General features: G+C 42.3%; 1 protein-coding gene across 1 annotated transcript in view; it reads right to left on the bottom strand.

Annotated features, from left to right (window-relative positions):
- TRPM3 (transient receptor potential cation channel subfamily M member 3) overlaps positions 1-24,407 on the bottom strand; it is a 252,426-nt gene that overhangs the window by 144,719 nt on the left and 83,300 nt on the right. Inside the window, exon 9 of the mRNA XM_049632685.1 lies at positions 16,511-16,634. Within this exon, the coding sequence (XP_049488642.1) occupies positions 16,511-16,634 (124 nt within the window). The remainder of the gene's footprint in view (positions 1-16,510; positions 16,635-24,407) is intronic.

The following is a 24,407-nucleotide window of genomic DNA, read 5'->3' on the forward strand; positions in this document are numbered from 1 at the left end:
ATTTCCCCAAAACATTTTTTATTCTTTCTTGTTTCTGCTCCTTGCAAATCTCATTCTCTCTTGAAGGCACTGCATTCAGGACTTTCTCCCACAACACCAACGAAACTGCACTTCACAAGGTCACCAAAAAAAATCCATCTTGCTAAATCTGGTGCATGCCTTTCATCCTGGTAGTAGTTGATATATTAGCACAAGATCATTCCCTCCTTCATTCCATATATTTATTATTTCTTTACTATCTCTTCCCCACTGGAATGTAGACTGTATGAAAATTAGTACGGCTGTAACCCCAGCCCCTTAAATACTGCTGGTTATGTGGCAGACACTCAAGAAATGAATAAAAAACTGCAAAAGTGGTATGAACAGAAGGCTACTGCAGGTAACAGACTTTGGCTTGCTGTGTGTGACTTAGAACAGAACCTTAAATGGAATGTAAATGAATGTGCCAACCTGAAGCCCATCCCGTGGATGCCACTAGCATTTCCTGAATACATTCTTAACTTCTGCTCATAATTTTTTGGCACATGTGATGGTTTGGCTTTACAGAGGATGCATTTCCTGCTTGGCTTTTCCCGCAGTGAGCTTTCTGTATATGCCCGTGTTTATTTGTGTACAATGTGTGCCTTGCCTGGCATCTGCTCTGCTTCCCGCCCCTCCGTGCACCCGTGCCCACAGGGCATCTGGGAGTTTGCCGGCATGTTATAAGGAGGTTTGGAAAATTCCCCTCTCTGAGCCCTCTGGCTTATCTTATTGGGGCTGAGAAAGCTACCAAGTACCGCTAGGCTGGCAGAGTGACAAAATCAACCCACACAAGGAGAAGAAACAGCTGCAGTGGGGAGGGAGAGCTTCCGAGGACCAATGAAAGAGAAAGACAGAGATTGAGGCTCATGGATGGCAGATGGTTGAGGTCTGAGTAGAAATCGGGTTGTCGAGAAACATTTTGTCTTAGGCAGAGCTGGAACATCGGCATTTAAAGCCACACGCGGGCCAGTGACAAGGCCTGGCAATCTCAGGCTCTTTTGGTGTCAGGATGGGGTTCTCTGCTTCATCATCCTGCCCTCATTTTTGTCCATAACGGAACTTACAAGTTGGCTCTTGTGAGCCCTGAGTTTTGGGATGCTGGCAGGCGTGTTATCCGGACACTGTGCCCTTTTCCAAAGCACTCAGCCACTGAAGGGACATTTCTCTGAACATGCAGGGAGAGGACGGTGCAGTGAAGCACTAGAAATACGGGTATTAAGAGATTTCCATGAGAGTCATGGAAAAGGAGCTTGCGTTTCAAAGCTACTTCCTGACTTCACTGTTTCCAGAAAGCACTGTCTCAGATGGGGATCACTTCTATATTTCCTGCCAGTGAACGTGCATGTTTTTGGGGATGTGAAATGGGGGCATGGGGAGAAGGAGTGAACAAATACAAGGCAAGGAAGAAAGATAAACGAGAAGCATTGTTGTTCGAGTCTTTGGAAAGATGACTCATCCTCCCCAATACTCTGTCTTTTTTTTCCACAGAGAAAGTGTCACAGGGTGAGAAAAGCAAAAGCTTTGGAATTAGACACATCTGTGCTTGAATCCTGGCTGTTGCAGTTATGATGTTGGCTTAGGCAAGAAACCTAATTTCTCAAGCCTTAGCTTCTTAATCTGTGAAACTGGAGACATAACACCTATCACATAGTGTTGTTTTGAGTTTTAAGTGAAAAAATATGTGCAAAGTGCCTAGCAAAGGGCCTGAAATAGAGTCTTCCCTAAATAGTAGTTAAAAAAAAAAAGGGCGGGGTGGGGGGCTGGCGGCTGGCTGGCTCAGTCAGTTAAGCCCCTAACTTCAGCTCAGGTCGTGATCTCACGGTTTGTGAGTTTGAGCCTCTCTTTGGGCTCTGTGCTGACAGTCACAGCCTGGAGGCTGCTTGGGATTCTGTGTCTCCCTCTATCTCCGCCTCTCCCCCACTCACACTCTCTCTCTCTCTCAAAAATAAACATAAAAACATTTTTAAAGGGTAGGGGAAGAAAATGTAGCATCAGATACACTAGACCTGGGCTTCATTGATCAATTTATTCAGCAGATATTTAAATGGAGGATCTACTTTGTATCTCGAGATGTATGACATGCTGGACAAGACATATGTCTTCATAGAGGCTAAAAGTGCAGACAGACAAATACACATGCAAACAAAGATAAATGGGAGAAGTACAACGTGTGGCAGGTGCCATCACAAAACAAAGGGTCGAGTGAAAGGGGGAAGGCTTCCTGGGGGAGGAGATGTTGATGCTGAGAATGAAGAATGACAAGGAGCCAGCCATGTGAAGAGTGGAGGGAAAGAGGTTCAGGCAGGAGGAAGGGGACGAGCAAATGTCCAAGACCGAAGAAGCCCAGAGTGGCTGAGATGAGAGACTGTGGCCAGAGCAAGGAGAGACCTACAGGTGTAAGCACTGGCAGTCATTCCCAGGGAAAACTTCTCTTGAGAGTCTACAAATTCCCCCTGCCCCCCGAAAATGCCATCTTGTAACGAGATCTCTCCCTCTGGTTACCAGCCTGTCCTCTAACGTTTGGGAAACAAGGTGATGCCACTTTGTTGAAATGGAAGTAGTCTGCCTGTATTCGAATCGTTGGCCTTTGATCGTTTGTTGGTGTTGTTAGAGGACAGAATGGTGCAGATTTGTGAATGTTCAGTTCTCCACGAGAACCAGACTGTGCCGTCATTGGCTCCATGGCAGAAGTCTCCCGGCCCTCTCCATGGGGAAGCCTGACGAAAGGACTCCCACTCTGCTCTTGGCACTCCTGCAGCATGTGCTGGAAACTGCTGGTGGGATTTGTGCTTTTCCCCAGACCCAGGTGCCTGTGGAGGTTAACACACTGCCAGGAAAACGGACACTTTATTTCTTCAGCTCCAAGTCAGCCCTCCTCCCCCTGAGGCTGAGAGCTGCAAGCTTCCCTGCCTCTGGGTAGAAACTCCTCTTCCCACCTGGAAAGAGGTGGCGGGACATGGCAAGGGAACTTTGTTGCACTCACATCAGATCTAGGGCAGTTGTCTTTGGTTTTTGTTTGTTCATGTTTTTGTAGGCTTTAATTCACTTTGTTTTTCTTGTAGAAAACTACATGGTGAACACAAGTGGAGCCTGGGTCTTTTGCACGGAGACTCTGGTGTGGGCTTTATAAGATGGCTAGTGAATTCCTGATAGGGAGACTTGATGAACACAGTCTCTTTCCAGAGGTGGGGAAGAGACAGGTGTAGGTCTGGGGAATCAAAAGTGGCCTTGGTGAAGTTGCCTGGGTGGCAGTGCAGTCCCTGGCTGACGTTAGCAGTCGTCAGTACTGTCATTGTCCATATCTTCTTGGGCTCAGGGACTGAGACAGTGCCAGTGCCCTTGGGGCTGAGGATGAGACCGACCAGCACAGAGCAACAGCGGCTGCTCACCCTGCATGGGACAGTGTGGGGCCTGATGATCTTGTTCCCCGAGTCACCTCGCCACACAGGTCACTGGAAAGCTTGGCAGGGACCATGGCCTCACGGACAGCAGTGGCTACCTCCCTGGAGCACTTAACACCCAGACCGATGTGTCCATTGTCCTCTTTGATGGCAACAAATGCCTAGAACCTGGTGCACTGGTCAGCATGGGTTTGCTTTTGTGCCAGCATAGTCTTCAAAACCTTATCCTTGAGGGATGCTCCCAGGAAAGTCAGTGATCTCAGATTCCTTGATAGGCAGGGAGAAGAGATAGATCTTCTCCAGGATATGACCTTCATGTCCTAGACCATGTGGCCCAGCTTGGTGATGAGGACCCACTCCTTGTCCTCAGCCTTGCCTCTGCAAGCTCTGTGGTCTTGGCGGCTCTAACTCCTGCCATGACCCTGACCCTGGATGCTGCTGCGGAAGCCACCGCCTCGGCCTCCCATTGCAGGGCCCCCCAGTGGCACTAGTGTCCTCCGCTGTTTGATGTTTTCTCAGAGAAGAAGCAGGGCGGTTGTCTTTGAATGGACGATGGTAGTGGGCGGGAGGGTGGGAGGAGGCCGGATCACACCATTTACTAGATGAGTGATCTCAAGTCAGTAAAAATAGGGCCGATATTCTCGGTCTTTTAGTGTTGCGGGGAAGATAAAATTACAAAGCAACTGGCAAGCTAAGGATTAATTTACCCTTCTTCTTCTACTTTCTTCCTTCTCTTCTCTTCTCCTCACAGTCCACCACACCTTTTCCCTCCTGTCTGCCTCTGATCATTGAATGGCTCATCGTGGGCAGGTGCAGAGCCCTTGGGGTGGTAATAAAGCCCCCACGGTCATTCTCATCACTTGTTGGAAGTCATGGCCAAATGCTTGGAGAAAAATGTGGTCATAATACAGATGGTCCCCAACTGATGATGGCTCCAACTGCAATTTTTCAGCTTTACTCTGGTGTGAAAGTGATTTGCATTCAGACTTTAAATTTTGAAACTGGATCATTCCTGGCTAGTGATATGTGTTAGGACAGTCTCACGTGATGCCGGGGCAGTGACAGCCACAGCTGCCCATCAGCCCCATATTCACAAGGGTCAACAACCGATGCACTGACAATCATTCTGTAGCCATACAGCCATTGTTTTTCACTATCAGTACAGTATTCCAGAAATTACATGTGATATGCATTTACTATAAAATAAATAGGGTTTGTGTTGGATGACTTGGTCCAACTATAGGCTAATGTGTCCTGAGCACACAGAAGGTAGGGCTCCACTAAGCTATGAGTATTTAGCTGTATGAAATGCATTTTCAACTTAACACTGTTTTCATTTTATGATGGGTTTATTGGGACATAACCCCACTGTAAGTTGAGGAAGATCTGTATTTAAAATCAAGTTGGTTGTGGCCAATTTCATTTAATTATGCTTTTTCTCTGCTCCAGCCCCCACCAGGCCTGTTCTCAATATATAGTGACATTTCCTTTGGTGGCATCTTTGGAAAACGAGGAGTTTCATATAAGTGAAATTTCAATTTGTTTTCCAGAAAAATTAAGTTCACCTCCTTGTGACAAATCATACCAGACCTTCTCTAGGCTCAAAGGCACAGAAGGAACTAGAATGTATAGGTGGTAATGGTGCAGAATCAAGAATTTTCTTACATGAGAAAGTCGCACCTGGAGAGCTTTTAACATCCTTCACACTCAGGCCACATCCCAGACCAAGGACACTAAGAGACTCCAGGGCTGGGATCCAGGTGTCAGTTGTTTTTAAAGCTCCAGGTGATTGTAATGTATAACCAGTGTTGAAGCCACAGCAGTATGGTTTCTCAACACCTTGAACCTCTATGTGTCTATGTGTGTATGAATTAACAAGGAGGAGGAGGAGAAGGAGAAAAATTCAATCATGTGGTCACCAGAGGCCAATGCCAAGTTCCATAAGAATGGGGGTGAGTGAAGTGTTAGTCACATCATTATGGAAATGAAGAAGATAGACCAGCTCCAGAGTGAGCCTGAGCACTGGCCGTAGCTGGTCACAAATCATGGAACTGGGCAGGAGAATAAAGAAAATACAGGAGAGAAAAAGACCAGATGAGAAGGAGAAAAAAGGCAAATCGTATGTAAAATAAAGGAAGAGATTGGCAGGCATGACATTTAAATTCTCTTTGAGGGAGGAAATAGCCAAGTAAAGCAGATAAAAATCGAAGATGAATGATGGAGACGATGGTGACAGTGATCATCTTATGCAGTGTATTTTTGTCCTCCTGAATAATTTTCTCCAGTCAAGGTTTGGGTTTGGTGAAGGCAGATAATGAATTAGGAGAATGGTAGATTGGGGGACACATGATCAGCATTAGGCTAATGGCCCAGTCTGAAACCTTGGGATTTGATGAATGTTTTCATTTACTGGACATCACATCTAATAAGAAGAAGCATAAATACTAATATAGATGGAAATGTGGGTGAATGAGTTCAAATGACAGGAGGTATTGTGTACACATTGATTAGCATGGAAGAGAAAGCAGAAAGTATCTGGCTTTTAGACACCTGGTTTACAAATAATCCACGCATGTCAGTGGCCTCTCCAGTTCCTTTCCATTTAATTTCCCCTTGCCCCTCCTGTAAACTTCCCTCTTCCTCCTGAAAACACTATGGATCAAAATCACAACAAAACATACAGGTTTGAAAACATTCTGTAGGATCCAAGTGGTGGAAGGAATATGATGGGAAATGCCTGTGTCCTTTGGAGATGTGATTTTCAAACTTTAATTCTATAGCTTTTGGTCAAATGAAATGTTGCCAGGAAGGGTTAGAGAACTAAGATATATTTAAAACAGAGAGAGGGTAAGCCAGCATCTGTTATGCTTTTTCTCCTCACATTAGCCATGAAGGAGATGCTGGAGGAAGCAGAGTTTGGAAATGATTTGAAAATGAGAGTTGACATGAGATTTTCAAATAAGACTGGACAATCTCTGTGACAGCTCAAACCCTTCCAACTCCACCCCACCCCCACCAGATTTTCCCCTTCACTCATTATACTGCCCTAGAGATCCCTGATCAATAATTCCTTTGGTTCTATATGTATCCATCAGAGGCTCAAGTCAGTTACAGGTCAAAGGACTCTCAGTCCTGCATCTATAAATATGAATTCAATTATACTGGTCTCCAGATTCTCAGGTAAACTCCTCTTCAGTGAGGATATGGCATGGTACGAGTTAGGAGATGGGTAACACTGGAGGAATGAGGTGGGGGAAATTCTATTAGGGTGTCCAAAAAGGGTTGGGGGTGCTCTGGGAGCAATGCTACAGAGAAAGAGGAAACGGGTTCTGAAATTCTAATACATAAATAGATTTGTCTGGAGTCAGTCCCAGAGAAGGGGATGCCAATCTTTTTCTTCTTTCCACCTATACTGCTTGGTTTATTGTTTTTAGTCTCTTTACAGCAAACCAGAATTTTGCTGAATTATTATTATTTTTTAAATGTTTGTATTTAGTTTTGAGAAAGAGAGAGAGAGAGAGCACAAGTGGTAGTGGGGGGAAGGGTGGGAGGGGCAGAGAAGAAGGGAGACACAGAATCCAAAGCAGGCTCCAGGCTCTGAGCTGTCAGCACAGAGACTGATGTGGGGCTCAAACTCATGAACTGTGAGATCATGACCTGAGCTGAAATCAGATGCTTAACCAACTGAGCCACCCAAGTGCCCCTTGCTGAATTATTTACATTGCTTTATGAGACAGTGGGTTCTGGGTTGTAAATAGATCTTTGGGTCATAGCCCATTTACAAGCTGATGGTCCTGAAATGCATGATTGACTGTTGATCATGGAAGAGATTACATGTACTAAAACTGTTAATGAGAAGTGTGGAGGTGCACACATTTAAAAATTGTTCAGAGATTAAATGTTTATCCAGATGGGGCATCTCTGAGGGACTAGAAGGAATGTAAGGCAGTGTTTATGGCTCCTGTGTTCCAAACTTAGTTGTTGCCATAGAAAGGCCTCTACTACAGTGGTTCTTAACTCTTCAGAGTTATTCATACCTGGGAATCTAAGAACGAATGCATTCTTTCCATAATATGCTTATACATACAAAATCTTGCATATGTTTTCAGGGGGTTCGCAGAACTTACTGAAGACTTCTAGTTGTTCTTGGACACTAGGCTGAGAAGTTTTACTCTACCGAATTCAAGGAAAGCACTCGTCCACGTATTCCTCTTTGGATAGAAATATTCCTATCTGGGAATAGGCTATAAGGTATGGGTAAGAGAATCCATCCCAGTGCTTCTAGGATCTAGTGCATTTAACATTTGAAGACAGCATTCAAGAGTTTGCACAAAATACAGAAAGGTGTATAAGCCACGGTCTTTTTCTTGAAGGAAAATTAGATTTGGTTAGACTAGAGTATAAGGGATACAGTGGTAGTAGTAGCAGTTGTGGCAGGAGAGGTAGACTAGATCTGGACCAGAAGGGGCCTTGAATGCCACATTAAGGAACTGAAACTTAACTCTGAAGGCCAGTGTCTTCCAACCGAACAGTCTTTGTTATAGAATCTTCATTGTTTTGCCATATCTATATGCCAACACTACAATCAGATCTTTTTCAAAAGGATCCTCCCTTAAAATTTGTGTTTATTTAGGCTTAATATTCATAGTTTTGTGTTTTCTTGTTATTAGTTATAATATCCATGCAAATTAAAACATGCCTCTTAAAAATATTAATTTGCCTTCTTCCTGAAAAAGCCTCATATGCAATCGGCATTCCTCGCTTTGGGAAACACTGTCTAGGGCAGTAGGGATTTCTGATTGGGTGAGAGGTTATGTTATAGAAGTGTCTCCTCAAAAGGTGTCATTTGGCAGTTAAGTGTCAGTGGGGGGTGGACAGACTGGTGGTGGTGAGGCCAAGCAGAGACCATTGATCAAGGCAAACATGGTGAGACCCTGGCCTAAGAGGCAGAGTGGAGGCGAGATGTGGAGTCTCTGAAACCCTGTTTCTAGAAAGACCACCTTAGAATTGAAACCCAAACCAATTGTCAGGGAAATTATTTAGTAATTACGTCAGCCCTTAGAGGAAGTACAATAATATGTTTATTTCTTGTGTATTTACATTTTATTTATATTATTTTAATTCAATTTTCTTCATAAAGAGAGTATTTTCTGTGCTTTTCTATAGCCTCTAATCCACTGACAATTTTTGATAAATATGGCTGGGAAAGGTCAGTGGCATTTCTGTTGTTTATGAGTGTCTGAGACCTTGACAGTGAGGATGAAAATCAAGTGGGATATTTCTGTACACTCCTGTAGTCTTCTCTGATTTGTTTAATTTTTCTTGTTAACTGAAATATAGACATAATTCTTGCCCCATTGTTGTGGGCAGCTCAAATGATACAAAGAATGCAACAGAACTTTGTCTACTATAAGATGTTATTATACATTATGTAAGATGAAAGGTATTAGCATTGTTATTAGCTGTCTTGGCAAGGAGTTGGGTTAATGACATTTCCTTCAAATTTCTTTTTCATTTCAATGAATATTTGGTGAGAAGAACATAGTGTGAGTTGATCTCTAATTGAGGGGCTTCTAGTTAGTCTGACTAAAATACTACCCTGGAAAAGAATAACTTCAGTTTGCCCTTGATGCAGAAGTACTGAATGGCCTGGATGTGCTTACAGTTTCCTTGTAAGCATATGATGACTGCTACATAAGGGCAGAGAACCTTCCAGGAACACCAACCAACAATGTATTCTTTTTGTTCCGGGAATCATGAAGTCTAATAAATATTTGTTCAGATTATTCCAGAAATGAGAGAGAAAATAGGTTCTGACTTCAAAGTCATTTTTAACTTAGTCATACCTGATATTTGGAATATGGAATCAGCTGAAATATGATGGAAAATGCTTGGGCCTTGCAGAAAGAGGCTCCTGGTTCAAGTCTTGTTGCCCCTAACTAGCTACATGACTCTGGGGCTGTCATGTGAGTCTCTGAGTCTTGGTTTCCCTCCATAAAATGGAAATAGTAATCGTGACCCTTGATTGCTTGTTTGTTTCATTGATTGTTAACAAACAAATCATCTTTGTTAAATATGAAGTGCCCTATAGACATCATCACCATTGTCATCATCATTGTTACAATAAAAGTATGTATTGAGTGCTTATTATGTTATCTGTATATATTAACTTACTTGATTCTTATAATTAATCTCAAAATATAAATGCAATTATTATCCCAGTTTTCTGGAAAAAACAAAGGCATCTAGAGATTAAAGTGCCGTGTATTGAATGGAAAATCTGGGATTTGAAGCCAAGCAAGCTGATTCCAAAACCTGCATCATCTTTATTCCCCAATAGTGATATTCTAATCACCTAAAAGAGTTTCCAAACCTTCAAAAATCAACCTGCAACCTCCTGTGTGTTGAGAACACAATACGGAGAGCAACTTTAGGGGAGCGATATTTCTTCTGCATCCTCTTCCCACCATCTCATTTAAAATATTTAGACTTCAGTTATGTTAAGATGACATTTGAATGCACTTAAAAGGAGTTAGGTACAATTCAGTACCTATCTCAAAGAGCATTTCCATTTCTCCGTAAACACTGTGTTGGAGAAAACTGTTTTCTGCACTTGATACATGACTCTATGACCTTCAGCCATTTGGCCTAAAAAGCCCCTTTTCAGCTCTAAGAGTTTTTCTTTCCTTGTGACCATAGGAGTCTACTGTGCTTGTTTGGTCATTGGCGTTCAACAGGGAAGACCCTGGGAGGTTATGTAAGTTTTCTCTTGTCTGTACTCACCATCCATCAAGATGAGCAAAAGGAGGGAGGGTGGGTTGTGAAGGCAGGGTGACAGGTCCTTGAGGTCAAACTGTGCCTCACTGACAACTTTAGCCAGGACTAAGAATTAGTTCTGTCTTATTAGGACTTATTAGCTTATTTCAAATTAGTACCTGTCATTACTCGTAGAATAAATGTAATTATAGCGACAGTTATCGAGTCCTACTTGGGAGCCACACACTGTGCCAGCATTCTTTATACATGCTAAAATGCTTAATTGTCTCGGTAACTTAGGGCCATAGGGTCACGGGGGTCTTCAGGAACACCTCTTAACCTGCCAAGTAATACTCACCAACCTGTCCATGGTATTAACAATCTTAACAGTCTGACATGCATCTATTTTTCTTTCTTTCTTTTTTTTTAGATGTTTATTTATTTTTGAGAAAGAGTGAGCAGTGTAGGGGCAGAGAGAGAGAGGGAGACAGAGGATCTGACAGCACAGAGCCCGATGCCGGGCTTGGACTCACGAGCAGTGAGATCATGATCTGAGTTGGATGCTTAACCAAATGAGCCACCCAGGTGTCCTAAGCTTCTATTTTTCTAAGCAAGGAACATCTTGGACTTTGTGATCCTTTCCTGCATATAAGAGGCCTGTCCCCCAAAAGAGAAGAAACCTCTTTGTTTAGAAGTCATGTTTGCTTGGTTTTTATGAATCTGTGAAAAGGTGGAGTTGTCCCTCAGTTTCCCAAATGTGGCAGAAGTTGTAATGGGATATCGGCATACACTTTAAATAAGTGCTCATTAAGAAACACATCTCCCTGTGTTGGAAGGTAGCAGACTTGGGGCTCCAGAGATTCATTGGTCAGGCACAGACAACACCCCTCTGCTACCTTCCCGAGCATCTCGGGGAGATTCATCAGCTCTGGAGCTCGGGACGTCAAGCAAGAATAGGAAGCTATGTGAGTGACATGTGCATGCTGCTTAGACTTGGACTTGGCATGTAAAACCCTTGAGTCAGTCTTGACCTTTTGGTATTGTGAGATTTATCTTGTGTGTGTGTGTGTGTGTGTGTGTGTGTGTGTGTGTGTGTGTATGTGTGTGTATGTATGTTTTAAAGAATCGCAGTATAATCTGTATGAATAAGGAAGAAGTGTGGCAAATCCTAGAATAGATGGGTATTATTATCACTCCCTTTTAAAGTGGACAGTCCTGGGGCTTAATGGAGTTAAAGCACTTGAATGATGAAGCCAGAATTAGAATCCAAGTTTGTCTGCTTCTAGAGCTTGCTCCTCATAACCACCACATTAGAATACTGCCCATAACTTAAGCGGGTGGCCCTGAATCAAACTTAAGTCCATCAACCAAATCTATGACTCCCTAAGGAGATGTGACAACGCATAAGTGGAGATTTTAAGGCACTTTACGGATACTAAATACGTATCTCTCCCCACTAACGCATATTCATCTGAATTCATTCATTTACTCATCCATTAAGCAAAGATTTATTGAGTGTCTGCTATATATGCTCTACTACTAAAGGATAAGGGATAAGTGAATGCAGGAAAACCAGAATAATGAATTAGATACAGATTCTGTTCCTAAGGTCTCACATAAGTCAGATATATATATATATATATACATATATATATATATATATATATATATAAATAACTTAAGGTATAAATGATGAGTACTACAAGAGAGTTGCAATAATGGAGTGATGTGTATTCTAGGTGTTTGTGTGTGTGTGTGTGTGTGTATGTGTGTGTGCTGTGCACCTGTGCATTCGTGTGCAAGTATGTATTTGGCGATTGGTTATGGCTAATGAGAGAGGTCTAAGTTGAACAAATGCAGGAAAGCAGGCAATAAAATAATAATTGCAAGCAGACTGGTTTAGTTAGCATGAAGGGTCCATAAAAAAGAAATAGAATTTAAGACTAGAAATTTCAGCAGAACATTACACTTTGCATTCAGAGGAGTGATGTTATTGATTCTGTGCTTCAACAAGAAGTATCTGGCATCACTATGCTGTAGGGGCCAGCAAACCACAGCTTACGGGTCAAATAAGACCCATAACCTGTTTTCCAGTGGTCAGTACGTGGAGAATGGCTTTTTATATTTGAAAGTGTTGTTTAAAAATAAATAAGCAAATAAACAAAGAAAATACGTGACAGAGACTTTATGCAGCACAGAAACCCTGAAAGTTTGCCAACACCTCAGTGCATAGAATGGATTCGTGGAGGGTACCGGATTAGGGAAGACTAGCCTTCCCTAGGGAATAGCCATAGTCCAGGCAAGAAAGAATGAGGGCACGGGTGAGAGCATGGAGTCCGAAAATACAGGAGACTGGAGGAAGACAAGGACAGGATATTTGTGCATTTGGGAGTTTTCTCAAAATGATAACTGAAGTCAGAACAGTGAATGAAAGGGGAAAGAACCAAGAATTGATTTTTGATAAACATCTGTTGATAGAGCGGGGAGTAAGAAGAGGGACAAGCAAACCCAATGACCCAATATCATTGATTCCATTTGTTCCATTAGCACAAGCTCTTAGGTCCTTGGCTTTCTCTGTACCTCCCCAAGTGAGAATGTGAGGATATCGAGATGCCGCAGCTTCAGCTGTTAGGACGAAACGGTGACCTATTCCTTAAGTTTCACTTCTCAAGTTACGTGTCCATCATCTTTCAAATACAAGCAGATCCCAGGTCCCTTCAAGTTCTCCCCAAGCCACCTCTTCTCTGTGGCATCCCTGGAAGCTTCTTGGCTGATGAGGTTTACAGACACATCAGTTTATTTTCCTTCCTGCACATCCAGAATTGATGGACTGGATTAAGCATACTTAATAGCCCGGTTGCAATGTTGGCTTCTAGACTCCAGAATCACTACTGTACGTGAAAACTGCTGCTGGAAAGGAAGCAGGATGCTCATGCAGCCATACCATAAAGACTGTGAAATGCAATGCAAAGGTCCTCATGAGGCAGTCAGGAGATGACAATGAGAAAGGTTTACAGCGATTGTAAGGGACAGAAGAGGCTTTCAACTGAAGATAAATAAAAGAAGGTTGGTAAGAACTGAATGATTTGCTTTGGGAATGGTACCGAGAAGGACCAGGCCCACAGGCAGAGGGCAGAGGGGTGGCTAAGTGAGAGGACCCAGGGAAGGGAAGGGAAGGGTAGAAATAGTCTGGACTCTCAACTAGGCACCGGGCAGAGAAAACCTCACGTCCCTACACTATGCTTTCATGTAGATCATCTCAGGAGTTTGGCCTCAGATTAGCAAATTACAGAGAAGCTGGGTGTTCAAGTTCCATAGGAATGAAATAACAGTGGTGAGTGCAGGAGGGAGGGTGGTTGTGTTTGGAGCGGGGAGCGGATGTTAAAGTCTCGGGTTTTGGAGCAGCGTCAGTTTTGAATGCAGATGTGTCTCCCACGTGTGACTGGGGGGGGGGGGGAGGTGGTGCTGAAATGGACAGCCTTGGCCCCCATGAGGTCCAGCAGCTGAGAGAGGAGGACAGCAGATGGAAGGAGCTGTCGGTGTGAAAAGAGAAGGTGGTGAACGGGTCCCGGAGTGGGTACCCTCCTCCACTGCGACTTGGTTAGGGCCACACATACTGTGGGGCTTATACTGCTGAATGCTGAGTGTGGGAAGCAAATGCGAGGGAGCTTGGCTCAAAGGTAGGGCTGTAGGGGGATAGAGCTTCTCAAAAGGTGACAGTTTTTTGAGATGTTGTTTGGGCCCAAGAAGAGAAGTAAATCTCTCCAAGAACAATATGAGATGAATAGAAAGTACCAACACAAGAGGCCCATCAAGAAATGTTTTCCATGAGGCCATACCGCCCAGAGACCCAAGCTGCACAAGCTGACTATGCATGCCTAGAACACTTGTTTATTACAGAAGCTTTTAGGATGCCGGGATGAGAAAGATGTCAGAACAGCTCTGGGGCCAAATCCCTTTGCTGAACTTGGCCAGGGTTAGATTGACTTCAGAATATTATATCCCACTTCATTTGCTAAGGGAATAAAGGAAACTTGAAGGATTCAAGAGTGAACAGGAGCTCCATGTGAACGTCTGTGCTGTGTGTGTGAAGCAAGGCAGAGTGCAGAGCAGAAGCTGCTCGGGCTCTGCATCAGGACAGCCCCAGTGTGGCTCTTCCTGGCTGTGTGCACCTCTCCTCTCCTCTCCCACCTCACTTCCCTCCCCTGCTCCCCTCCAAAGGAGGAAAAGAAATGCCTACCTCAGGTCCACATCCTTTATAAAGCATCTAGTACTGTGTATGCACATAAACAGCCTCTCCAAAATGAAAATTATTTTAATTACATTTATGATTTTTAAAATCCTGATTTCTGCCCAGATGTACAGATAAGGGCAATTTATTTCTCGTTAAGATTGCATTGCCTTCGCCTACAGCGAGGGACACCTCACACATTTTGCAGGAAATATCTGTCACTAAAATACGGTCGACCTTTTCAGCAGGAGTCATTATGAAACGACATAGCGATTATTGGGCAGAATCCTGGTGAACGGTCCTATGAAATATCCAGAGAAGCACATTCACCCCCATTTGGTTTTATGACTTCCAAGTGGTTCCTTGAGTTTTAATCCTAACTGCATCTCTAGGAAATTTATAAGACTGCTGAAATAGCTAGTTCTGTTAAGATTTCACAGCTGGCATTGGAAAACTGATAGCCACAGTCAGCAGGAAAACCATCTTCCATGACTCAGGCAGGAGCTCAGTGGTACATGCACCTCCTTGAGGCTAGAGGAAGTGTTTGAACTGAACCTCCTTGAGCAGCCACGTCCAAGATGGGAGATTGCCAGTAGTCAGTTGACAGAGGCTCTCCAGGGGGATCAGTCATCATGGCTATGAACCCCATCTGTGTATTGGCTTCTCTATACAAGATGGCCAGACTACCTGGGTCTATGCATACTCAAGGATTAGAGGTGGAAACTTTCACCCCAAACCTGTAAGGCACTGAAAGTTCTCACAAAGGTCATGTGGATGCTTTCCAGCAATGGGTCTTGCTTACAGTACAGAATCAAGTACTGTTCTTCTAAATGTTTGGTTTCTCAAACTCAGAAACTGCCTCCTTCCCTCACCTCCCTCCCTCCTGGCAGTCTCTGTGAGCCTGTGTGTGTGCCATCCACTGTCCTAGGCATGGGGATACCATCGTGAGCAAGATGGCTCCAGCTCATGCCTCAAGGAGCTTGTGGTCTAGTTGGGGAGCTGGCTGAAAGTGGCTCACTCCAGCCCCTCCCCACCCTATCTGCCTCCAGATGGTTGAACCCTTCAGGGCCCTGATGTCCCTCTGGAGAAGAAGTGCCCCCATGGTGTCCCCAGAAATAATCAGCCCAGGATGCCCACATGGCCATGAGGTGGTTCAAAATGTGAGTGAGGCTTCTGTTCAGGTTTAAGATGCTCCTTGACCTCCCCTGCAAGCAGGTGGGTTTAAATGACCTCTCAGGACAGTCTCTGCTTGCTGAGGCTTGCAGGGAATCTTCTCAGAGTGGGCGATCCACTACCCTGGCTTGAATGAGACAGCTTCTGATACAAGCATTTCCCACAGAGATGAAATACCACTGGTGTTGAGTCCTGGTTCCTCATTTATTAATCAGGTGAGTTTGCATTTCCTCATTTGTAAGGTAAGGATAATAATCATACTTCTCTTATTGGGACAGTCGTAAAGATCACAGGCATTGAAACATGTAAAGATTTAGCATGCTGCCTGGCACATAGCAAGTGCTCGTTAAATGTTAGCTCATGTTATTTCTGTTCACTCTAACAGAAGGTCTCTGTGATTATACCACATTTGCAAGACACTTTTACCAGATGTAAGAAAGGTTTCAGTAGCTATTGGAGGACACTTCAGAAGCTACGGAAGTTTCCAACATTCCATGGGCACATCCCTCCCTTTTCTACCTGTATAAGTTAGCCTATTAGCCTGGATCCTGTGTCACTAAGATATTTGACAATAAGCACATCAGTGGTTCCCTACTCACAAGCAAAGTGAAACCCCAAAGAGAAGCATTTTCCAGAAGGAAACCTATTTTCTCTCTTCAACTCATTTGGTTGAGGCAATCAGAAGCATTCGGATGAGCTTCAGTAGGATGTTGAAACCCTGCTGCACACACTTCATTAAATCTGGGCAGAAAAAATAGTGTCTTAGCTACTGAGGGAAGGAGACTACAGGAGCCAATGGAGCCTGAGGAACATTGTGAGCTTGGCTGGAAATAAAAAACAGTTGGTGTGTGATTCAAGAAAATGGTTAAACAGACGAAGGGAATATGGAGAGGGCTCTGCCACTCATGGGGGAACACTGTTTACATACCAATTCCTTCTTCTTCATGCACTCCATGAGGATGATGAACAGATGCTGAGCTTGGGTTCGAGTGTAGGTGAAAGTCTTCTGGATGGTCACTAGCAGCTGGTCCCTCAGAGATTCATTGATAAGTCTGCAATTAAAAACAATGTCAACAACAGGTCAACCCGGCTCCTGTTCAGTACATGTTTCTGAGAAATATTCCAGAACACAAGAAAGCATTGTGAGGACTGACTTTAGAGATGAGTTATTTGTTCCTCTATTTTTCTTGCAATAGTTATTTCGACTGTGATAATTAAAAAAAAAAGCAGTGCACTTAAAAATAAATCTATTTGAATGTCTCAGAACCTAAAATAGTAAAGCAAGAAGATTAATTTGGTTCTATTTTTGTCTGTCTTTTTCTTTCTTTTATAGGGCATGTGTCTAATACCCTCTTCCTCAAGTGCCGTTATCAAAAAAAAGCCTTACTCATTAGCATCTTAGTAAAAATTTACTGTGTGACTTATATGAAGATTTAAACTTCATCTCTAATTGTGAGGGGAAAAGCTTACATCTAAGTAATTTGAGCACCAATGAGGAGAAGTAGGACTCATGATTTCTCTAAAATCATTTCATGTAGGTAGCTTATCTGGCCTATGATTCAGGTCGTCATTTATGTCGAGCATTGGCTCTTTTATATCCAAGAAGAGCGTGATCTACAGGAGGTTTTATATGGACACTTTATTAAGAGATACTTTTCAGGCTATCGAAGAATGAGTGAGAGCAAGGGCGGTACATCATACCCAATCACTGCTTTGTTACCTCTTGAAGATGAACCTGTTGTAACTTTATCTCCGCTCGTACTAGCCTGGTGAGAACTGGGCTATCTTTACCAGCCATCAGATGGCAGGGAATAAAAAAATCACTCTACTGTTAATAGAATCTGTCCAAAATCAGGAAGATAATACTGCTTTCAAGGAACAATGACAAAATTATCATACTTTGCCTAGAATTCTACAGCTTTATAATTTTCCCCATAATTGAAGTACCAGAAAATCCTATATACAATAGTAAATATAATGATCTCATTTGGTGCTTATGGAAACCCTGTAGGCTAAAGATCTGTACAATTTTTTTTTTTTAGAGAGAGAGAGAACTCACATGTGCAAGCGGCGGGGGGATGGGGGGACAGAGAGGGAGGGAGAGAGAACTTCAAGCAGGCTCCACACCCAGCATGGAGTGGAGCTCAACATGGGGCTCCATGTGGGGCTTGATCCCATGACTGTGAGATCATGACTTGAGCTGAAATCAGGAGTTGGACACTCAACTGACTGAGCCACCCAGGTGTCCCAGGTCAATACAATTTAAAAGGGAAGGATATTTAAGTCAGAAAGAGCCAGACACTTAAGGTCACTCAGCAAATAAGTGGCAAAGCCAGAACCAGAATCTAGTTCTTCTGATTCCTTGTCCATTACTTTTTCCATCACACAATGCTGTCTCTTATTACACCAAGTGTACTATACCTTGGCCTCTTTTCATCACTGTGGCTACTCGGGAAGCAAATTGTAAAATTTTCTCTTATGTGAAAGCATAACAAATTTTGTTGCTTAAAAGAAACCAAGATGGGAGGCTTGAGGATATTTCATATCAGTGGCCTTTTGTGCCCCAGGATTGTGTGAGGATCACCTAAGCCCACCAGGTTGGACATTATGGTGCCCTACATTGAGGAGGGTGCATGCCTCATGACAGGATTATACCAAGGATCCTGGAACGTCACTTAGCTCAATGGAAGATTGGGTTACCCCTTCTGCCCCCCATGAACATTTTTTAAAAAAAGAGAATTGTCCACAAGAAGATGAAAAATAATACCAGGTCCTCTCAAGATTACTAGATCATTCTGGAGGACTCTGTGGCCTTAGGTGTACACCCATCTGAAACCATTCATTAACTGATTCACTCATTCATTCAACAATTGCCTAGTGATGTCTATTTAGTGCCAGACATTGTGGTATATGCCAGGGCTATAGGGATAGACGAGACATATACACTTCTAGCCTTCAATGAGCTTACACACAGGTAGAGTAGAAAGACACGAATCAGCAATTCAAGTGTGATTGGCAGTGGTAAAGAAGTAAAGAAGTTGTGACAGCTGAATGTAATCGAACCTAGGGGGTACAAGGAAGACCCCTCTGAGGCAGTGCTGTTTAAGCTGAGACGTGAAGAATAAATTAACATTAGGATGATCAGGGATGTGGTGGAGCTGGGTAAGAGCATTCTTGGCAGTATGAACAGCCTGGACAGGAAACAGCATTAACAAGCCCAGTTTTGAGAAAATAAAAGGTGAGTATGGCTAGAACTTGGAGAGCAAAAGAAAGAGTGAAAAAAAATGGTGCTGCAAAAGGGGTGAGAATGAGATCATGGGGAACTTTTGGGATAGTGCTAGAGATTTTGGATTGTATCCACAGGCAATGAGAACCATTGGAGAGTGACACGATTGCACTTGTGTTGCCAATTTTCTTGAAGAGTCAAGACAGGAGCAGTCATAACTGGGTATGTATCTGCTTGACAGGCAACCCATGCGGATGGGTCTAGAGGGTTCTGCAATATCAAGTGTACATAAATGTTGTACACAATTAACAACAGAGGAAGAGACTCTCCTGATTAGCCACTTGATAGATCTAATCATTCATTTGCAGGTGTTTAATTTTGATAACAACTCAAAATTTGTTTTCCACTGCTAACCACCTGTAGTGAATTCCCAGTTCCCTGAGGTCATTAACTGTTTGAGGGATCTGTCATCTGTATCTAATATATCATTTTGTAAACACTGAGAAGTGCTGTGCAACTTAGCTAATTGTGGGTTTTAGTGGTGAGAAGAGCTGAAAGATGCTAAGCATCTTATCTTTTTTTTTTTTTAGCTCAATTTTGCAATTGAATCAAGTTGTGGATTTGGTTAAATCCTATAGCAACAAGAGCCCAGAATTCTACTACTAGAACTATAAAGATTCTCCAGGTTGGTTTTCCAAAGTGTGGGATGCCTGTCACTGATGGAACAGAGTGAGTGGTTTTAGGTGGGACAAAGATGATTTGGTCATTCCAAAACATTAAGTTCTACTCATTAAACATTAAATAACTGTTATTTTGGCTTTAGTTCTTTTTCCATCAAGAGGAAAATCACATTTTTGATGCTTCTTTGACTTTAGAAGCTCACAAACATTTGCAAACCTCCCCCTTTTGACAAAGAGAATACGTATCAGGTCCTAAGCTTTTTGCAGAAAGAGTTTAATAACTTTTCAAAACAAGATCCTGTATAACATTTGATGTGTTCAGAGCATATCATGGTTTATGACACATGATGGGCTACAGAGATAATATCATTTGATTTTCATAAGAATCTGAGAGAGAAGCAGGTGGTAATTCCATTTTGCAGAAGAGGAGGCTGTGGTCCAGAGAGGCTAAATGATTTGTACCAAGTCACATAGCTTGAGTCAAGTCTGCTGAATTCAGGCTTCTTTCATGGTGCTGCTTTTACAGTTTGCAACCTATAAATATGTTTTCCGGTCTCCTAATCATCTGCACTGGAAGTAGACATTTAAATATATTTGTTGTAGGAAATTTGCTTTTCTTTTTTCTGATAGAGCATCTGAGGGAAACCAGAAGAGTTTGGAGAAGATAGGGAGAAAACAAAGGACAATGGCAAAGTGCATTTAGGATGCTGAAGATTCTATTTGCTTCTAATTTTTCACAAGTATTTGCTTTGCTGAATGAGATGTTTTGTATTTGGCACAAAGGCTGCCTCTGTCTTCTCTGAGGACCCTTTCTTACTTTGTGGCCATATTCTGTAGGATACTGTGAAGCCTGCTTTCTTGAAATTATTGCTTTCCTAGCTCTTCCCATGTTTTTTTCTTCTGCACAACACTGGAATGATTTAAAAATCTTGATTGTGATATTTAAAAAAATAGCAAAAAATAGCAAAAAATAGAAATAAGCCCATTTTTAGATTTCTTTTTATGGAACCTGAATAGTGGTTGAAAATTTCTTGACATCAAAACATGGTCATAGTATTATATAAAATTTTAGTTTTAGAATTGGGTCTTTGACAAAGTGGTGCCTATTTATAGAAGCTGCTAATTTGTGTTTCCATATGTCCCAATGCTATTTTTGGTATACCTCAAATTAGAATGTTTCTTGATTTAGAAGGGTAGTCATTGAAGTGAGGAAAATCTCCATACTATGGCATTTGTGTCTCCATTTAAGTGCTGAACTTGTGATCTGGAGCTTTTTGGATGAGTCACAGAAGTATCTGAAATAGGTCAACGTTCATCCAGGGCTGGAAGTAACCAAAGGAACTTCCCATACTTTGCTATTAGCATTCTGTTCAGATGCTAGCAATACAACCCACGTGTTCACACTTTTCTCAGAATGACTTTAATTACCTGCAATATCAGAGTCTCATTCCTAGATTGAAAAATTAGAAAATGCATTTAGAATTCAGTGGGACACAAAGAGCTAGACTTAGGTTAATGGCTTTGGAGGAGTGAAGCCCTTTTCCTGCCCTCCAAAGACACCCTCGGTTAATTTATTCAGACACAATATGAGAAAATTTTACCTATATAAATAAAAAAAAGATCATTAATAATACCACAATTTGGTACTTAAAAGGCATCATTTTCCAGACAATCTCTAATGCTCTAAAGAAAAATGAAATTTTGTCATTTGCTAAAGCCAAAGCAAATCATTAAATGTAACCTTAGGACACAAAAAGTTTACATTTTTTGCCTAAGTTTACAGAGACTGGCATTTTTCTTCTTCTCTCCTATCCCCCTCCCCCCCTTCTCTTCCTCTTCCTCCTTTCTCTTTTTCTTGTTAGTAGACATCACCCCTTCCTCCCAAATGCCATGACTCTGGGGTCACAAGCAATAGCACGATTCTTCCCAGAGAGGAAGGACAACATTGTAAACAAATAAGCACCATAGTCGCCAGGGTCAGGGTGTCTGGAGTGAAGCTGTCACTTGCTACCCATATGATCGTGTGCAAGCTATTCAGTCTTTCTGTGTCATGTTTTTCATACATGTACAATGAAAATTATGAGTGCTTATCTCATAGACTTGTGAATAGTAAATTAGTAACAGTTCATCTTTGTAGAGGGCGTGATACATAGCAAGGCCTATGTAAGCATTTGCTATTATTAACACACAGTCCCACATGGCTCCTTGGTCACTGACATTCATTATTGTTAAGTAGCATGGCAGAGCTCCCTCCTGAGACCCAACAGTGTTCTGCACCCTTGGGTGAGCCCAACAGTATGAGGCCACTCCCAATCCAAGCTGGAGAAAGAACTTTCCCACTTCAGGGAAGTCAGAGATCACCAGTACTTTCTTACATGTGGGAAATAAAGACACATAGCAGATTTAGGAGGCTTTACTATTGTGGGGTCTTGCAAATATTCCATGCAAACATCTATACATCTATTTATTTATTCATTCAACAAACAATACTGGTGCCTACTGCGTGTCAGGCACTATGCTAGAAGTAGACAGATGAATAATATTTGGTCCTAACCTCCAGGAACTCATAGGGTTGTATGCCATATATTCTGGTAATCTATTAATATGTACCATCCCCCCCCCCCAATTTAGTGATGTAAAAGACCATTTTTTATTGTGTTGATAATTTTATGGGTTGGGAATTTAGGCAGAGTGGCAAGAGACTCATGTCTATTCCATGATATCTCGGTCCTCTCGGGAGAGGATAGAATGGCTATAATGGCTCAACTGATCGTGTCTGGGGCTCCATTCTTTTTCCACATGGCATCTGCTGCAGATGCAATGTCCACGATGACTTCTTCACTCCTTTGTCTGGTACCAAGTCTAGGATGGCTGAAAGAACTGAGGACTGGCTGGCATTGCTCTCTCTGGTGGTTGCACGGTGGATGGACTTCTTACACAGCAGCTGGCTTCTCTCAAATGAAGGATTCCAAGAGAGTGTTTGAAGAGACCCAGGCAAAAACTTTAAGACTTCTTCTGATTTAACCTCAAAAGTCCCAGAATGTCATTTCCTTACATTCAATTAATCAAGCGAGTCACTAAGAGCAACCCAGATTTAAGAGGAGGGAAGAAATGGACTCCATCTCTTGGTGGAAGGAAAGCATGAATATACAGAGAAGGAATATATAAATGGTGATCATCTTGGAGACAAGCAAATCCATCAAGTGATTCTGTTCAGATGAGACATTAAAAAGCATCAATCTCCCCCACATCTTAATGATAAACATCTTCAGTGGTCTTACTTTGCATTTTCTTCTTTTAATAGCTGATTATGCGAACCAGCATTTTCCTTAAAAGTGATAGTCTAACCACTCAGAAGTATTTTCAAAATGTTTACTACTGACTCACAGCATGGAGCTTGCAAATATTTCCTCTTTTGACTCAGCTGCCTATTTTTGTTTATGTAGTGTGTACTATGTACTAGCTATTTCTTTGGGGCCTTGGGCACATGGCTGGAGCCTTTTTTCCATGGACATATGTCATCATACTTTGCCCCTGTTAAATGCAGTATGCAAGGCACATCTTCAGTAAAATGTGTGCATGCTTGGGTCAACCTTAATGCCCAGGTTAAGTCACACCAAAAACAGGGGGGTATTTTCTTGGTGCCCTCATCGCACTTCATGGTCTGTTTGGAGAGGAAAAACAACAGCAGCACCTGCCAAAAGCTAGAGAAAAGTCTGACTTCCTAGAGTATTGTTTCTGTTTACCTTATTTCTCCATCTACCTTCGTTTTGGCCCTCCTCCTATCTTACTCAGTTGGTACTAACAGACCACTAACTGGTTTCTTCTCTGTCCTCTTCTAATGCACTCCACACAGTTGGTGGAATGGTAGTTCTACAAAGCAGACATGATTCCAGCACATCCTTCTTAAAACCCCACAATACTTTCTCATCACCAGTAAGATAACATCTCAACTTTTGATATTTCGGATTCTGTATGTTGCTAATCTGAAAATCCAGCTGAGGGATTTGAGCTTTGGGATAAAGCGATGATACAGTTTAGGAACTGCAGTTTTATAGATGAAGAGTCTGGAGCCTGCAGAGGGAAACTAACTTGTTAAAGAAACATCAGAGCTAAACTTAGAGGAGAAGAGAATCAGGAAGAATCTCTGATAATGAACTATACTAGCATAAACATGTAGGCTCAGCTCAGTGTGGTTATGCAAAGTTAGTGAATTGTTGTTTGATGACTGGATACAAGTGGGGATTTCCTCTGTTTTTATCCCTGATACAGGATGTTCTATATCTTATGTGTAAGAAGACTGAGCCTGAATAATGTGGTTTCAAGGATCCACTACCTCCCCAGAGTTACTCCCCAGCTTCTCAGAAGCCCAAAGTTCCTTTTATTTAGTTAAAAGGCAAACAAATATTTTGTTGAACAATTAGAAGGCCTAAGAGTAACTCTTAAGTTAAGTGATGTTTTATGTGAAACTCACATCTAACTGTAGCTGATTGATGCTGATGGTTTTTAGGAAGTACTAGTTGGATAGAAAGTTGGGGGAAGATACGAAAGGGACATTGGGAAGGGACCAATAAGTGGGTAGGGAATGACTTTGTCCAACTTTTTCCTGAGGATCAACTCCAGATCCAAATGGCTTCTACCAGCTAACACCGGTGAAAATAGTACCCTTAATCTTATTTTCATAAGTACCCTAGACAAGTGGTTCACCTGGGCTTTTCCTGAGGGTTCTATCTAGTCACGTGAGGCAGTTAGAATGATCCTAGAGAAGCTGCCTACAATTGGGAAGGACGCATGCTGGAGGATGCAGTCTGTTAAAAAAATTTCATTTACTGCCACCCACAGAGGGAGCATTTCTTACTTTTGTTCTTTACTTTTATTTATTTATTTATTTATTTATTTATTTATTTATTTATTTATTT

The sequence above is a fragment of the Panthera uncia genome, chromosome D4 (assembly GCF_023721935.1).
Source record: "Panthera uncia isolate 11264 chromosome D4, Puncia_PCG_1.0, whole genome shotgun sequence".
Taxonomy (NCBI): Eukaryota; Metazoa; Chordata; class Mammalia; order Carnivora; family Felidae; genus Panthera; species Panthera uncia.